Source organism: Chenopodium quinoa, unplaced genomic scaffold (genome assembly GCF_001683475.1).
Source record: "Chenopodium quinoa cultivar QQ74 unplaced genomic scaffold, ASM168347v1, whole genome shotgun sequence".
Classification (NCBI taxonomy): domain Eukaryota; kingdom Viridiplantae; phylum Streptophyta; class Magnoliopsida; order Caryophyllales; family Amaranthaceae; genus Chenopodium; species Chenopodium quinoa.
The window spans coordinates 6,688,645-6,706,579 of NW_018742205.1; the positions used below are offsets into that span (position 1 = coordinate 6,688,645).

Consider the following 17,935-nt stretch of genomic DNA (forward strand, 5'->3'; position numbering starts at 1 on the left):
AACAATAAGACAAATTCCGTATTAATTAGGTAGGTGTATTAAAATAGGGAAGGTACAATATTATGAGCCTTAAAATTTCCGCCCTCCCTCCCTAACTTAGGCCTTGTTCACTTCATCTTATTTTTGCTGAACTGAAAATATTTTTACTGAATTGGAATTATTTTTGCTGAAGTCAAATTATTTTTACTGAACTGAAATTAATTTTACTGAATTGGAATTATTTTTGCTGAACTAAAATTATTTTTACTGATTTTCTATTATATTTTTTCTTAATAGTTACTGAATTTTATTGAACTGAACTTATTTTTACTGAACTGAAATTATTTTTACTAAATTGAACTTATTTTTATTTTTGTAAGGTGAAGTGAACATGGTCTAATATTTTCTTACATTTCTTTTACCTTATTTACCAAATAATAAGGAAATGTAGCAAATAGAAATACACATCCAAATAAAGCATAGGAACAAGTAATGAAAGACGGAGGGAAACTATTTGTAAAGGTACAGAAAACATGATTCAGTTATTTATTATTGTAAGAGCATGATCGATGAAATTATCAAATTTGGGTATCTTAAAACATTGTTGAATTTCATGTTATGCATAGGTGATCTGAATTAGTTGTTACACATTAGAATTATGAGAGAAAGTAACACTTTATAAATTTGAGAAACCACTCTATTATTCTGTTAGAACTTTCTCATTTGTGTGTGTAGGGAAAAAAAGTTCCACATTCCAAATGGGATAAATTGGTTTGACAAGCATTAAACTCATTTCCTTATTGACAAATGGTTATAGGATGAAATCTCACTTGTCTATAGTGCAGATCACTTTTTACGCTATCACTGGTCATGACACAAGGTCCAACACATCCCATCATCAATTGGTTTTCAGATACATCATGTGAGCTTGTAAGTGTTCCAAATTCTTATACTTTTCGGGTAGCACATACCTAATTTTGTTAATCTTAAATTCTTAATACAATGTATAATTTTAACTTATTACTCCCTTTGTTTCTAATTTTTTGCCTTATTTGCATTTTCAGTCTCCATAATACACCTTAAAACATAATTTAAATTTCTCCAAATTATTAAAAGTTGATATTTTTATACTAGAAAATGTAACGAATGTAGCTAGATTCCACTTGACTATATTATTATTTCTTATAGATTAATGAGGATTCATAGTGGTCAAAGTTTTCAAATGTTGACCGCAAAAAACGTAATGGAGTTCAAATATTGCTTTTACGTATCTGTACTATTAGATTTTACTAGTTTCAACGTAAATGTATTATTATCATGCATATTTTTTTTGGTATTTAGAGAGGCACAAGGGCGGGTGGTGAGAATCGATCTCAGGATCTCCTGAAATTTAGAGGGAAGCTCTAACCACTTGAGATATCTCTCACTCTCTCTTATTATACCATGCATATTTTCTATTAGTCAAGCAAATTATTAGCAAATATTATACCAAATAAAGCAGCATTCAGATTGGATTGATATGTGAGGGGTGGTGGTTCAGATCAAGATAGTCTTTCTCATAGCCTTTATGAATCTTTGTAATTAACAGCTAAATACAAGTATAATAAATCAAACCACTATATGAGGCTTTTATATTTTTCGGGAGAAGGAAATTAAACTAATTAAAGCGATTAAGGAAGCTAATCATATCATATCATACAAAATAAAAGGCAATAATGGAGAGATTGCCCTATAATATGAGGCTTTTTTTCCTATTATGAGGAAATATTATATGGCAATCTCTCCAATCCATAGAAATATAGAAAAATCGTATCATTATCATATAATTGTGCACGGAATCTATCCAAATAAAATCACAAAAACAAGCTGATATGATATGATTCCATGCACATTTTAATTTAGTAAGAAAATATATGGAGAAATTGCCATATAACACTCCTCAGATTATGATAATAAATTGACAAAATTGCAAATATTACCTGTAATTTCCTAAACAGAAGATTTTGATTATGCTTTTTACCTAAATAATACTGTTTTGGCCCTTATAAAAACAGTCACATGCAAATTGTTAATCAACAAAATTAATTAACAACAAAATTAACAATGAAGCAAGTATTATTTTACGTGTTGGTGCAATTTCTTTTGTTCTCCTCAATAATACTTGTATGTGCTTGTGCTACTACTATAACTCCCAATGATTTGGGAGCCTCCCTTAGAACCAAAAGAGTGCCGCTAACTTCTTTGGCTAAGCAGTTTGATGCCATCTACCAATTTGGTGACTCTCTTTCCGACACCGGCAACTATGTTCTAGAGCCCAACAGCAACACCGTCTACAACAGGCTCCCTTATGGTCAAACCACACAACCAACGGGTCGTGCCTCCGACGGCCTTATCATGGTGGATTACATTGGTATGCTTCATTAACTTACCTACATATACGTATGTGAATACGTTGTGTATAGTGTATCCTCAAATTTATTTGTTGTTTATTTTATATACTATCTCCGTTTCTTATTAGTTGCAATAAAAGAATTTTTATAAGTATATGTCTCATCACAACTAATACTCAGCCCCTTTGTTGCAAATAATGAGAAACGTGATTTATATATATATATATATATATATTATACCGTCCCAAACTAAAATATTACAAACTATAAAACTTGTTACCCTATTAGAGCATAATTTTATATTAGAATATGTTAGGGCGAGACCATCTCACCCAATACTTGCGCTTTTTTAACTTGGTAATTTTGATCGACTACCTAATTATTTCAATGTATTCGTGATATAGCATCATACTTCAATCTACCACAACTGAACCCATATCTAGCCACCGGAAGCGACTTCACCCACGGAGCCAATTTCGCGATAATAGGCGCTACTGCTAATGGTGGACTCAACGTCAATTCCTTAGCTAAGGAGCTTGATTGGTTTAAAACTCACCTCAACTCTACTTACTCTAATCCGGCAGGTACATACTTTATATACATTGCACTCCTTTTTTTTTTTTAACATGAACAAGTTTGGAATATTTTTTTCAAGAAAATGATCGGTACGTAAAAATAATTAACATATCTCCAGATTATAAAATTAATCTAAAAGATCGCCTAAGATTTTCATTATTTAATTAAGTCTTTTTGATCCGATTCCTTAATAAAAACATAATTTTGGCGTAAAAATATTTCATAATATATTTTGTAAAGTGTGTAGTAATTAATAAATGATTGGTACGTACTAAATAATATTTTGTTGGGTTAAATTACGAGTACTAATTTTGGATAACTATTTTAAAAATAAATTATCAAAGCACACATTTAATTAACATGCCTTCCTGTCCTCTAAAATTGTACGTACGTATTTGCATGATAACAGAAATCAAAGAAAAACTTCAAAAGTCGTTGGTGCTATGGGAGAAATCGGAGGCAATGTGTTAGAATCCAACTTCTTTTGATGTATTAGATTCCATTTAAGTGCTTTCCTAGAGTTTAGGTTATGTTTTCTTAGCTTAAGGTCCCATTATTGTGTTACTGTCAGATCAGTGTTCACTAGGGATTCTCCTTGTATGTCATTTAAAGCTCTTTAGAGGGCGAATGATTAATGAAATCTTAAAGCCTTCTACCAAGTGTTGCCTTGCTTTTATGCTTGTTTGTGTTAGACCTTTATAGATATTGTCTCTTACTTGCATATTAGCTCCCCTCCAACTCAACTTGATGCGCTAAGGACTCGTGGTTCGGACCCGCTTGTGCCCGCTTTGAAGTATCGGCCGTCACAAGCCCCGACCACCCGCACTCCGTCGCCCAGATAGACGTGAGTGCTCCTGAGATTCTATTGCCCGCTTGTGTTGCTTTGTGCTCACAAGCCCCTCTTCCGCTCAAGGCTAGCGTTCTTGCCGCTAAAAGGCTAGAGCGCGCCGCACGTTTCGGGGTCCAAACTCCCGGACCGTGACAGTTGGTATCAGAGCCGAGGCTCAAACCTCGTCGCAAGCAACCCGTGTAGGCACCAAGGAGGGCTACACGAAGATGGAATTCGTAGAAGAAAGGTTCGCTTGGCTCGAGGAGAAGGCGGACAAATGGGCCGAGCTCCAAGTCATTGTACACGAGCAAGCCGAGCAAATTGTGAAATTGATGGCTGACAGAGATGCCCTCCGCGAACAATTGCAATTTGTTCAAGGAATAGCCGACGAAGCACTTGAGAAATGTGCTACCTTAACGCGCGTTGTGGGCAGAGACGCACTGGGTGTTGGTGCGGCAAAGATAAAGCCGCCCAAACCTCGCGACTACAGTGGCGCTAGAGATGCGAAAGAAGTTGATAACTTCCTCTTCGACATGGAGCAGTACTTCCGAATATGTCAACTAAGTGACGATCAGAAGGTGGATACTGCCATCATGTACTTGTCCGAAGATGCTAAGCTGTGGTGGCGCACCAAGCACGCAGACATCGAAGCAGGAAGGATCAAGATTGATACATGGGCGGAGTTCAAAGAGGAACTCAAAGAACAATTCTACCCCGTCAACACAGCGTTTGTTGCACGGATGAAGTTGCAAGAGTGCCGCCAGAAGGGTTCTCTTCGCAACTATGTTAAGGAATACTCGGCGATAATGTTGGACATCACAGACATGAATGAGAAAGATCGTGTGTTCAACTTTGTCAACGGGCTAAAGGAATGGGCACAGCGAGAGATTTTGAGGCAGAATATTGATACCCTCGCTGCTGCTATGTGTGCTGCTGAGAGATTGATGGACTACTCAGTCGAGAAGGGTCGTCAATCCGAGAAGGATTCAAGTGGGACGTCAACACGCTCTAACAGTCCGTCTCCAAGCTCTCCAAAGGGTACAGAGAACGGCTCACGAGTATCGTCCAACACCATTAATACATATCATAGAAGAAGTGGAGGAGGTGATGCCCAGAGACAAACATCTACCCCCTCCCACAACTCAGGAAACTCGAGGGTCGGCGCATCCTCGGCAAACACAAGGGCAATAAACTGCATACTTTGTCGAGGTCCACACAAATGGTGGGATTGCGAGCATAAAGAAGAACTTGACAAGATCCAAAAGAGATTGTCATCCATGTCCGTTCAGGAGGCCACAAAAGAGACTAGCAGCGATGAGGAGCCCACATATAGGATGGGTTCCATACGACGCCTGAGTGCTATGAGAATGATAGCACCTCAAGAAGAACCAGAAGTTCGATATCTTTTGGCAATGCGAGTGATGGAGCCTGAGAAGAAGGCAACATCGAAGAAACAAGCTCGCACCAGAAACTTAGAGAAGCGGGAGATGAAGCCCATGGAGTTGGAAACATCCCAGATACACACCCGCCAAAACCAAAATCAGTCACAAGGTTTGAAGCAAAGAGCGACGAGCCCAGAGACACCAAAGAGACACCAAAGAAGAACCTCCCAAGAGGGAGGAAAAACAGTGGTTGAGCAAACAACGCAGGGCGCGTGCAAGGGATTACAAAGAAAATGGTCACCCAAGAGGCACCAGCCACAACTTGAAGCTCTCCACCACAGTCTCAAGGAAGCAGCTCCCCAACAGATGATGGTGGAAGCAGTTGTCCCCCTTAATTCAACAGATTCCACTCCCAGGAGGAAATTTAGAGATGAAACTCTCAACAAGATGTTCGAGCCGAGCGACTCTAGAGACAAGCTCCTTCTCAACAAAGAAGATCCAGCTCAAGAGTCAGATAAGATTCCAGAAGATAGCCGCACCAACGGCGCATCCGAAACTTGAGATAGTCTAGGGTTTTCTAATTTTGATTGTAACTTTTGTAAGTCGACGAGGTCGTCGACAGCTTAAGTGGGGGAGGATGTTAGAATCCAACTCCTTTTGATGTATTAGATTCCATTTAAGTGCTTTCCTAGAGTTTAGGTTATGTTTTCTTAGCTTAAGGTCCCATTATTGTGTTACTGTCAGATCAGTGTTCACTAGGGATTCTCCTTGTATGTCATTTAAAGCTCTTTAGAGGGCGAATGATTAATGAAATCTTAAAGCCTTCTACCAAGTGTTGCCTTGCTTTTATGCTTGTTTGTTGTTAGACCTTTATAGATATTGTGTCTTACTTGCATATTAGCTCCCCTCCAACCCAACTTGATGCGCTAAGGACTCGTGGTTCGGACCCGCTTGTGCCCGCTTTGAAGTATCGGCCGTCACAAGCCCCGACCACCCGCACTCCGTCGCCCAGATAGACGTAAGTGCTCCTGAGATTCTATTACCCGCTTGTGTTGCTTTGTGCTCACAAGCCCCTCTTCCGCTCAAGGCTAGCGTTCTTGCTGCCAAAAGGCTAGAGCGCGCCGCACGTTTCGGGGTCCAAACTCCCGGACCGTGACACAATGACTTCAATGGTCCTTTTTCTCAAGGAAAAACGATCGAAGAAGTATATAAGCTTGTTCCAGGAGTTATAAAGACCATCCACGATGCAGTCGAGGTAAGTTGAATCTACAAGTGACTTAGAATATATTTGGATCGAGTTCAGTTTGGATCAATTTGGTCTAGGTCATGTTCGGACAATGTTGGTCAATATATTTCATTACAACCATATACATAATTGTGTCTATTGATAATAAAATCAATATTAGTCATATATTAATTTTCGGGCATGTTATATATGTTCATGTCAAGTCAATTTCATTTATGATCAAATTCCAATAGCTCAGGTTTAATTAGGTCATATAATTTAGAGCTCTTTTGTTGCCATTGCATAAACAAAAATTACGTGGTGCAAATTAATATCACGTATTAAATGTAACTATGTTCTTAATTCTTTGCTTGATTATTATGTATTTCAGGAAGTGATAAGCTTAGGGGCTACTAATATTGTGGTACCTGGGAACTTTCCAATCGGATGTGTGCCTCTTTACCTTGTTAAATTTGAGACGAATGATACCTCAAAGTATGATGAGCTTCATTGCCTAATTGACTACAATAACTTCGCAAAGTCCTACAATCAGCAATTACTACAAGCCATCAATCAATTGCAAAACGAGCACCCGGATGTAGCCATCGTCTATGGAGACTACTATTCTGCCTTGACTTCGGTCATTAGCAATGCTCGACAATTAGGTAATGTTTGAATCTTACTAAAAATTATCACACTGTATTCCATTTTTAACTAATGTTTTTAGCCTTATCATTTATTGTACTTAGTAATTCACTTATCATTTACTTAACTGGTCTTTTGTGGCCGATATTTGGTTAAAGTACATACAGAAAAAAAGTTTAGGTTTAATTTCTTGTCGTTGTTTGGTTGTGAAGTATGTTAACGAATATGTATATTATATAGGGTTCGAGGAAGGTGGCACTGAAAAGGCTTGTTGTGGAACCGGTAATAATCCTTACAACTTCGGTGATAAAAGTTGTGGCAGTCCTGGAGCTCTAGTTTGTCCGAACCCTAGTAAAAGAGTAAGTTGGGATGGAGTTCATATGACTCAAGAAGGAAACAAAAATGTTGGACAACAATTGATTAAGCAGTTTGTATCTGCACTTCAAAAACATATTCGAAGACGTCGTAGTAGACAGTGATTTATACAAATTACATTAAAGATTGCCAAAATAAAGGATACACCTCTTATGTATGTTCAACCATAATTATTTAGTGCATTTCTTAATTTGCTACTACATAGACTTTAATTTGCTTAATTAATTTTGTGAGCACACAATACAAGTATGTTTTTCTTGTTCACCAATTTAATCAGATTAACACCTTCAATTCTTTTTGTATGCTTTTATATTGTGAAAAAACTTGGATCTTACCCACTACTTAAATCGTTCCCTTGTTAATTGTTATATATACTTCTTTCGTTTCTTTTTAGTTGCATCACTTTTCTAAAACGGATGTTTCAAATAGTTGCACCACTTTCCTTTTTAACTAATAAATTCTCTATATTTCTCTCGTACCACATGTGCCTTTTTTTTTTTTTTGTCTAACTCTCTTCACTCAAAAATTTACCTAGAGTCCGTAAAAATTAAAATGATGCAACTAAAAAAAACTGAGGAAGTATATACCTTCTTTTTGTTTAATTCTAGCAAAATTAGTTCATATAAATTCTTATATGAAGTAAATTAACATATGGTCAACAAAAATAAGGCCAACAAAGGAAGATAAAGGCTACCAAATTATGAAAGTCATAACTTCCAAACTTTTGTCTTCGTAAAAGCGAAGAATAAAGAATGACTTTAAGTTGACTATTGCAAACATCCAATTTGGTTTTGGATCTTCATAAGTGAAAAATTATTCATGCTTTATCAAGAACAATAATTTTTCTTTATCACTATAACTTTGATTAATTCTTTTTATCACATAAATAGCGTAAGATTTTTTTCAACGAGGTGTAATTAACTACATTCTCCATTTTTTTAGTTGCATCACTTTATAAATTGCGGATTCTTAGAAAATTTTTGAAAATGAGAGAGATAGAGAGAGTTTATTAATTAACTAAAAAGGAAAGTGATGCAACTAATTTAAAACTTCATTTTAGAAAAGTGATACAACTAAAAAGAAATAGAGGAAATGATTATATTAAACACTAACGCTAAAACTTGTGTTAGACTAACAGATTATCATAAAAATAATAACATTATATTATGAATAAAATGCACCATCACCCCAAAAAAAAATTGAAATAAAATTCGGATAATAATAGTAATAATAATATAATAATAGCATCAGGATTATAAATATAAATATAAATATAAAATACATTGCCTACAAAAAAAATAAAAAAAAAGTTGTCCTGCCCTACCCCATATGGTTACGAAATTGAAGACCAAAACATGCTACTTTAAAAGTTGATGCTGAAAAGATGGACCGTGATTCTAAATACAAATGCCTAGTTGATGAACACATCATGAAGCCCACCTTTGTTATAGGCGCAACACACGCATGTGTACCAAGGCCCAACGGAAGCAGCATCAATTATACAATACTGTGTATACATTGCCTCTATCCCTAAAAGATTACCCTGAATTCTTAACTTTACTTTTATAAGAAACAAAGCGAACTGTGTATAATGTATATACTTTGCTGAAATGATGTTTTTATTTTATTCAATTGTCATGTATTTATTAGATATAAATTTCTTTGTAAATCTCGTATGACTTTTTATTTATAAATCAATCTTAATTCAAAAAAAAAAAGGAAGCTAGTTAGAGAACATAGATTGACACAATTATTGATAAGGATAGAAGAGCAGGTGGGATTGCGGGGAAATTTACCAAAAGTGTATAGGATAATCTTTTAAGCATTAGCTTTTATTATATGAAGCAATCTTTAAGGTATGGAGGGAGTAATAAATATGTGACAAAAACTAATTAATTAGAATCAATTTCTTAAATCATCTTATATTATCGTCATAGTATTAGATTAGAGAGTAACTTAGACTAGTTTATAGAAAGCCAAATTCAAGTACATCCAAATTATCCTTTATTTATTCTTTAAGTCACAACCATTGAATTTATACTACAATGTAAATATGCTATAATGCAAAAATATATTTGGATTAGTTAGTGAGCTTGCCCCAGTTTCTCATAGTGAGAATCAAAAAAATTATTTCTTAAATAGTATTTTCATAATAAACCAACAACTTTATCTAATCACCATTAATTATGGAGCCCACATTAATAAAAAAGTTATTTACGAAAATGTCATGTGAGAAACTTGTATTTACCCTTAGGTTGTGTTTGGAAACATGATATTCATTTCAAATGATGAAATTGAATTTCAAATTTTGAAATCTTGATATTCAATTTCAATATTGGGTTTTTGGGAAATATCATAATTTCATTTCCAGAATTTCAAATTCTAACCTATGTTTGGAGATGAGTGAAATTTTGAATTAAGCAAATGAAATTACACTTTTAACTCACTCAAATTTCCTTTCTCTCTCCTCCTCAATCTTCAATTCCCAAATTTTCATCTCTTCCTCTGCTCAATCTTAAATTCCCAAAGTTTCATCCTCTTCCCCAATTTTTTCTTTCTCCTCCTTAATCTTAAATCCCCAAATTTGCTTTGCTTGCTACAATGTTGGTATCAAGTTGCAATGTTGGTTCAATGGAGGAGAGAGAAAGTTCGCATGCCGCTTCAATGGAGAATTCGAAGAGCTGTTGCAAATTTCAGAAATTGGTCGATCAAATTTTAGAAAATGGTCGATCAAATTTCAGCCATTTTAAATAGGGTACACTCTAATGGTCAAGCAAGAAATTCGAAGGTTGCTTCAATAGAGGAGGGGCGAGAGAACTTGTGTATGCTTCAATGGTGAAGAACCCTAGGAGAGAGAAAAAATTGGGGATGAGGATGATGAAACTTGTGTACGACATAAGAGAGAAAGAGAGTTGGGTTTTTTTGATGAATATTAGAATTTGAAATGACAGGTTTAGGATTGGAATTTCAATATATCAAAAAATACTCATTTCTTTATAATCTTGGATTTGGGCCAATTTCAATTCCCAAATTCTAAGCATATCTAAACAACATAATTGGGCCAAATCCAGAATTTCAAATGAAATTCTAGACAGGCCATTAGTTTCATTCAAATTCTTACAAGAATAAGTTTTATTATTAATAGAATATTATATATGTACTTCGTATATTAATAGTCAAAATTGTTAGTAGAGTACTCTATAGCTTGAAACATGCCTAAATTAAACCAAGTCACTTCATAGGCTAGGCATGGAATGAGTATGACCTATATATTTTATCAGACTTAGCTTGGATTAAATACCTTGCCTCTCTTTTTACTCTTAAGCATTGACCTATTTAGTTTGGTTGACTAATTTGTGAGAAATGTTAGCTTATTATGGTCCTTCTTCTTTAAATAAATTTTTACAAAAAAAAAAAAAAAAAAAAAAAAAGAAAAAGAAAAAAAGGATAAAATTTCTTTTACTATTATATGGACGAATATTTTGACTTGGAAATTAATGCTAAAGCCATTCCTTATGCCTTTGTTTTGTGTGGATCCTAATCAGATTCTGTTCCCACAAATTTGCTTCAATAGTACATTTTGTTTTAGACTTTGCCTTTTTTGACCTTTGAAGACAAAACAAGTGTGACTTTAGCTTAAAATTATCGAACAAAATAAATACCAGTATAAAAAATACAATATAATTAAAATAATAAATAATATAAATAAATCAAAGAAGAAAAGAAAAAGGGTAGGTGTAAGTTTGGTTGCCCAAGAATGCATGCAGTAATTTGCGGAAGTGATGGTACACCATAAAATCCATTAATCATTATACTATATAAGTTTAATAGGTCTAAATCATCATAATTAAGTCATTTAGATAAGTTAATATGAATTAAGTGCTCTTTCCCCAATATTGCTACTACTATATCATATGTACTTATATTTGCCTGTTATTGGTTTGTTAGAGCCAATGAAACGGTGACACATAAAAATGTGTTAGTTTATGTTTATGATGATTTCGTTTAGTGGAAGAAAAAACTGCCCCAAAAAACTAATCATGTCTCCCTCTAAGCTTTAGCTGTACCTAAAAGCATGGAGCTGAGCTTCTTCCATTAACAAAACATTATCTTTGAGTGCTTTGAATTGAATGAATGGCTAGCATTTTAGTTTTAAGTTGTCTAATGTGAATCAAAGACTACCCACTTTCTATTCTATGAATACTAGAATTTACCACATGCGTGCTATTGTGCTAAACTGCTAATGCACGGGATATATCAAACTTGTAAAGGATAATAATGTTGTGGAAGTTATGGGATATTATTTGTTATTTTTAAAAAAAGTAAAGGGAGCGCTAAAAAAATGAAAATTAAGAATTTAATTAGAGCATGACGTTTGTGTGAATAAAACCTGGTTAGTAACGCATCTAAAAATTTTAACATCCTACGATCATGATGGCATATTGACATGTAATTGGAGTTTATTTTAATTTTAATTGGAGTTTATTTTAATTCTTTATGGTATGGTGTTGCCTTCAAGGAACTATGACAATTGGTATGGTACTCGAACCTATATTCCATCAATATTATCTAAAAAAATGATTGAAGCCTAAGTAAGATAGATAAATTGGACATTAGAATTATATAGGGCATGATTTTTATCCGATTTTATTTAAAAATATTAAAATATTTCTCAATCCAGTTTGATTTTGTGACACAAATCAAATCATCTTAAAATGAGTGGATGGAAGGGGTATGGAAGTATGGAACTACTAACTATGATCATGATTGATCATAAATTTGGTTACTTGATAAGAATGATAACCTAGGCACATACCATCATCTATAATAATTTAGCTAGGACCAAGTTTGATAGATGAATTAAATGTATGGGACTTAAATATACGATGTTTACCCTATTTAAGATAAATAACAATTTTTATTAAGCAGATCGATTCAGCTTAATTAAAAAGAGTGTTACACGGGATTCCTCCAATAAATAAAAATGAAAAGTTAAAACTTTAAAACATCATATCAATATGGAATTAATGAAAACAAATCATGACAACTAAGTATAATTATCTAAAACGTTTAAACAACAAAGTGAGCATTTTCTTCTTTAGAAATCGACGTGTACCGTGTGTCGTATGACAATCACAACGAGTTAAAATAAAACTACTGGTTATATAAACACAATCTTAGTAATCCTTGTAATTGGAAAGTGCCAAACTAAAGTTTTATCAAACATCAACTCCATAAAGTGCCATGAATGTTTAGACACTAGACCATTAGCTATGTTAGATCATTCTCAACAATTCAATCAATCTAACATACTCTGTGGCTCTGTGCCAGACAAATATAATTTTGATGTAGCGTAATTCACCAACTTATTGCTTTAAAGACCTAGTGAGTCACAAAACAACTTAGTTTAGTAGTTAGGTTAATATATATGTATATATTAATTCATATAATATGATTTTTATTGGTTTTGTTCAGCTAGCATTTTAGAAGGTACCATTATTATTCCATTAAAAATATGCATGCCCATTCTGTGAATGTATATGTTAAAATTAATCATACGCTAAAAAGAAGTGGAGTAGCATGTGTACATCTTACTATAAAAGTCAACCCACCAAATAACACCTGCCTTCCTACAAAAAAGTCAAAAATAATAATATTAAATATTATAAATTTTTTTAATTTTTGATTTTAATTTTTATTTTTTTTAGCATGCCTTCCCATAATCATGAAAATAAAAAACAATCATTTTTTCTGACCAAAATCATTCCTTTTTTTCCGTTATAAAATCCACTTCTTTCATTTCACTTCTCCCAACTCACTCCAAGTCATAACTAGAATTTATATATTTCCACTTAGACAATAAAAATAACAACAACAATAATAATGAGGCACTTCTCTTTGTATTTGTGCATGCTATATGCATTTATCATTACATGTCAAGGTGTCTTACAAACCTCCCTTAGAAGCAAAGGAGCAACACCCATGACAATGCAATTTGAAGCCATCTACCAATTTGGCGACTCGCTTTCCGATACCGGTAACTTAATCCGGGAGTCTACCGGTGCAAAGACCGCTTTCGCGAGGCTTCCTTATGGACAAACTTACTTCCACCACCCTACCGGCCGTTGTTCCGATGGTCTTCTTATGGTGGATTACTTTGGTATGTTTCATTTACACCCGTACATTTAACACTTTATTCAAATTTCCTCTGTTTTTCTTTTTCATTCCATTGTGATAATATGCATACAACTTATCATATTAGAACATATTGAACTATATTTGTCCTTTATTTCTTTACAAATAAGATAAAGAAAGGGTAGTGATATATTCAAAACTGCTGCTTTTGTTATTTCATTGCATTATACAAAGCACAAATTTGGATTTCTAAGTGTTTCCATTAACTTTTTCCTTGTAAAAAAAACCTAATCTATTCTTTTAAATTAAGTTGAATTTATAAGGAAATGGAGTAAATAGTTTAATAGATTATAATATATATTTTAAGTTTTTTGAACAACCCGTTTCTTAATAAATTGTGTCATTTATATTTATAGCTCTTGATACACAAGAGTAAAGGATAAGAATCGCGATTTTAAAATGATATGGAGTATGATGAGATAGTTAAATTAATGATAAGTACTTTCCTCGTTTTTTTTTCCAAAGTAGAATGTTTTGTGAAAAACATAAAAGTCGAGAAGAATAATAAGAAATCTAAGGAGTAGCTAAGTACCATTAACTAATTAATTAACTAACTATATAATTACCTACAACCAAATATTAGTCCAAAATATATTGCAAGTTTCAACTTTTTAAATTGAACAACTTGTAAAAAAAATTTCACTTTCCCAACCCCCTACCAAAAAAAGTAAGAATTCTCTTTCAGAAATTAGTCAATGAGTTAGAATAATTTTGTGGGACTTTTACATCTCAATCTAACTAACTGTTGTTAATTTATTTGAATGGTAGCTATGTACTTTAACCTACCACTGCTGAACCCATATCTTGCCAAAGGAAGTGACTTCACCTACGGAGCCAATTTCGCCGTGGCTGGCGCTACTGCTCTCGACGTAGCCGCTTTGGCTGCTCGAAATGTATCACTACCTCTTACACAAAGCAACTTGGATATGCAACTACGTTGGTTTAGATCCCTCCTCTACTCTACTCTCTCCGATCCAATAGGTACGTGTTACGCTACAACGTACCATTAGATGACAATATTGACTATTCTTGTTGTCATCAGTAATAAATAACACTAATGCATGACTGCATGGTACCAAATTATATACTACGTACCATTTTGTCAATGCCTATCATTAATATTTGCCTAAATAATGTTTACTCTTTCCGTCCCTTAATTATAGTCCATTTTGGTGAAATTTCACGGGAATTAAGAAACCTAAATAAATAGTAAAAGTAAATTGAAAAGGTAAATTTACATGGCGTATGCAAAAAAGTAGAGAGAGAAAGTAATAAAACTATATGAAAATGCAAAGTTTACATGAGAAAGCTAAATTTGCACAAATATTGTTGCAAATTGGAGGGAATTTTAGTAAGAAATCAATATTAATGGTTGCTGGGAAAAACAAATGGGGTGAACATTTGGAGACTAAAATTTTGGCCAAAAGGAACTATCATTAAGGGACGGAGGGAGTATAACTTTTTATAAATGATATAATATTGAGTGGTACAAAAGAGTTATGAAGATCGAATACCGCGTAATTTTCATAAATAATCGTACAATTTATTATGGAGTACTCCATAAATCATTTTTGTTAAATTAGTAATACTTGTAGCTTGCGTTTGGTAGGTTCTTGTTTGTAGGGTTTCCAAATCTTTGGAGAGCCACTTTTATTTATGATAGTGTTTATATTTACAGATATTTGTGTACGGAGTATGACATATTCTTGCACCAAATTTAATGTGGAAAGAAGTTAAAGATTTTTAATTTTCAAATCTTTGAAAAACTTCGTTTCTTATGAATTGAAAGTGCCATAATTTTAAGGACACACATTTTTGCAGAACACACATTTATATCTTTTTTTTTTTTTAAATGGCAGGACACATTTATATTCTTACACTAATTGACAAGTTAAAAGTCTTTTGACATACCTTTATACTCCCTTCATCCATTATTATTTGCACCATATAATTCAAAAAGTTCTCACAAAAAGTAGGTCTATGGTGCTAACAAAAAAGGACCGAGGGAATATAAAATAGAAAAAAATTGTTGTCAAAAAAATAAAAAAAATATTGCGTATGAAAGTTAAAATTATGTAGAAGGCAAATATATTGAACATTCAATAACATTGAATTAGTCGTAAGTTTGTCGTAATTTCAACTTACTTTCACGGGGAGAAATATAAATAACAAAAACTTAGGGAAAGATGATAATTTACCTTTACGCTATCAGAAATTTGACTAAAGCAATCCTAAAAGTTCACAAACTTTTATGATCGATCTAAAGAATATTGACATTGTATATTGTAATCACATGAAGAAATTAATACAATTAACTAGTCCTAAATCACAAAGAATTATGTCTATTTATTTATTAATGACATTTCCTTGTAATTGCATGCATGGTTGCAGAAATCAGAGAAAAACTCCAAAAATCATTGGTATTAATGGGAGAAATTGGAGGCAATGACTACAATTTCGCTTTCTTCCAAGGCAGAACTTTGGAAGAAGTATACCAGTTGGTCCCTCACGTTGTACAAACCATTAAAGATGCAGTTAAGGTATGTTGATCAAAAGTTGCTACTTTATAAAATTAATACTTTAGTTATTCACATTTCACGTTAATATTCTCTCTGTGTTAAGACTTACAAGTTGTCAGATTATCCTAATCTCTTTAAAATTATGTGTCACAATCAAATATCGTGTGTACTGAGATGAGTGTACTATAAACTTATTGTGAAATGTTGGGCTTGCTTTTGGATAAGTAACCTTATGTTGCTAAGGTTAGTAATTACTATGATTATTCTTGGGACATAGTAATGATTATATATCTTCTTCCCATTAATCACGTACTTAATTTTACCTACCATTTTGTGAAAATGCTATCATTGAGTACTAGTATACTTTGTATTAGAAAACTACATCACTTTTTTTCGGGATGACCTTAAATAATAAGTGTGTTTAGCGTTAATAATTCGGATTGAAGAGTGTAGTATTGAACACAAATTTTCTCTTGACTATATTGCAGGAAGTGATTCGGCTTGGGGCTACTAATATTGTGGTGCCCGGGAATTTCCCCATTGGTTGTGTGCCTCTTTATCTTGTTAAATTTGCTACCAGTGATGCATCGAAGTATGATGAACTTGAATGCCTTAAAGACTACAACGACTTTTCAAAGTATCACAATAATCTTTTAATAGAAGCCATCCAAGAGGTGCAACACGAACACCCGGGTGTTGCCATTGCATATGGAGACTACTACTCTGCCTTGACATGGGTCATTAGTCATGCTCCTCGATTAGGTAAACTGGTTATTCAATTTGTGCACCCCTCTAATCCCTTCTTAACATAATAAACAATAATAATTAGGTATTACTATCTTACGTTATTTCTAATCAAGTTGATAATTTATACTATAAGGTTAAAGCCTATATTTATATATCACTATATCATCAATATCCAAACCATATTTTACATTTTCCTAACCAAATGATGTTCTAGTCTTACAAAACTAGTAGGAGTATGGTGTATCAACATTGCAAGCTTTGACTTTGTACACATCCTATAATTTCAAGCTTTTGCTCAAAACATAACTAATTTGTAACCATGGAAAAAGATAAATTAAAAAGTTGGTGTGACAATATTTCCTTTGAATCAATCACAATTCACAAGAGGGATTTAGACCCGTGATTGATTCCATGAGTGGTCCATACTCCAATGCCTAGACAATACATGAGACAATATGTAAAAATGAAGTATTAATTGGAACTAACATGCCATCATATATTGCCAAATTATCACGTTATACTATTTTTGTGGTTGGACTTTTTGAAAGGCTTTGTAATAATAATTGCCCATTCACTTTCAATTTTCAAAGTTTATTCCATAAAATTTCATACAGGTATGTATATGTAACGGACTAACTTTAATTTGGGGACAAAGGAAATATTGTTAATTCTAATAATTCCCCATTCACTTTCAAAGTTTATTCCACAAAATTTAACATTTGGAGGACAGAGGAAATATTGTTAATCTAATTAGTCTTTGGATTGTTACTAAAAGACTAAAGGTTTCAAAATTTATTTATACAGGATTCGAGCGAAATGGATCGAAAAAGGCTTGTTGTGCAATTGGTCGCAATCCATACAATTATGACCTAAAAAGAAGTTGCGGAAGCCCTGGAGTTCCAGTTTGTCAAGATCCTAGTAAAACAGTAAATTGGGATGGAATTCATATGACTCAAGAGGGAAACAAAAATGTAGCCAGATGGTTATTGAGAAATTTTGTACCTACACTTCAAAAACGTCTTCATCCTTAATCGAAAAGGCAATAAATTATTACACTTTTTGATTATGATTTA

General features: G+C 33.4%; 2 protein-coding genes across 2 annotated transcripts; both read left to right on the plus strand.

Annotated features, from left to right (window-relative positions):
- The first annotated feature begins 500 nt into the window (after positions 1-500).
- Positions 501-7,748, plus strand: LOC110730958 (acetylajmalan esterase-like). The gene is made up of 7 exons (XM_021910805.1): positions 501-909; positions 2,233-2,389; positions 2,774-2,953; positions 3,355-3,407; positions 6,316-6,411; positions 6,773-7,046; positions 7,267-7,748. The coding sequence occupies exons 1-7, from the start codon at positions 850-852 to the stop codon at positions 7,503-7,505; spliced, it is 1,059 nt and encodes a 352-aa protein (XP_021766497.1). The 5' UTR covers positions 501-849; the 3' UTR covers positions 7,506-7,748.
- A 5,385-nt stretch (positions 7,749-13,133) lies between these two features.
- LOC110730965 (acetylajmalan esterase-like) lies at positions 13,134-17,935 on the plus strand. Its single transcript, XM_021910813.1, has 5 exons — positions 13,134-13,561; positions 14,365-14,577; positions 15,988-16,136; positions 16,604-16,877; positions 17,667-17,935. Exons 1-5 carry the CDS (start codon positions 13,285-13,287, stop codon positions 17,891-17,893), a joined length of 1,140 nt encoding a protein of 379 aa, XP_021766505.1. The 5' UTR covers positions 13,134-13,284; the 3' UTR covers positions 17,894-17,935.

What these genes read in the sequence shown, in the direction of transcription:
- LOC110730958 (XM_021910805.1), top strand. Translation starts at nt 850, where the DNA reads ATGACACAAGGTCCAACACATCCCATCATCAATTGGTTTTCAGATACA. An exon ending in TACTTACTCTAATCCGGCAG is followed by an intron (nt 2,954 to 3,354) that starts GTACATACTTTA and finishes GCATGATAACAG; the next exon opens with AAATCAAAGAAAAACTTCAA. An exon ending in TAGCAATGCTCGACAATTAG is followed by an intron (nt 7,047 to 7,266) that starts GTAATGTTTGAA and finishes TATATTATATAG; the next exon opens with GGTTCGAGGAAGGTGGCACT.
- LOC110730965 (XM_021910813.1), top strand. Translation starts at nt 13,285, where the DNA reads ATGAGGCACTTCTCTTTGTATTTGTGCATGCTATATGCATTTATCATT. An exon ending in TACTCTCTCCGATCCAATAG is followed by an intron (nt 14,578 to 15,987) that starts GTACGTGTTACG and finishes GCATGGTTGCAG; the next exon opens with AAATCAGAGAAAAACTCCAA. An exon ending in TAGTCATGCTCCTCGATTAG is followed by an intron (nt 16,878 to 17,666) that starts GTAAACTGGTTA and finishes TTATTTATACAG; the next exon opens with GATTCGAGCGAAATGGATCG.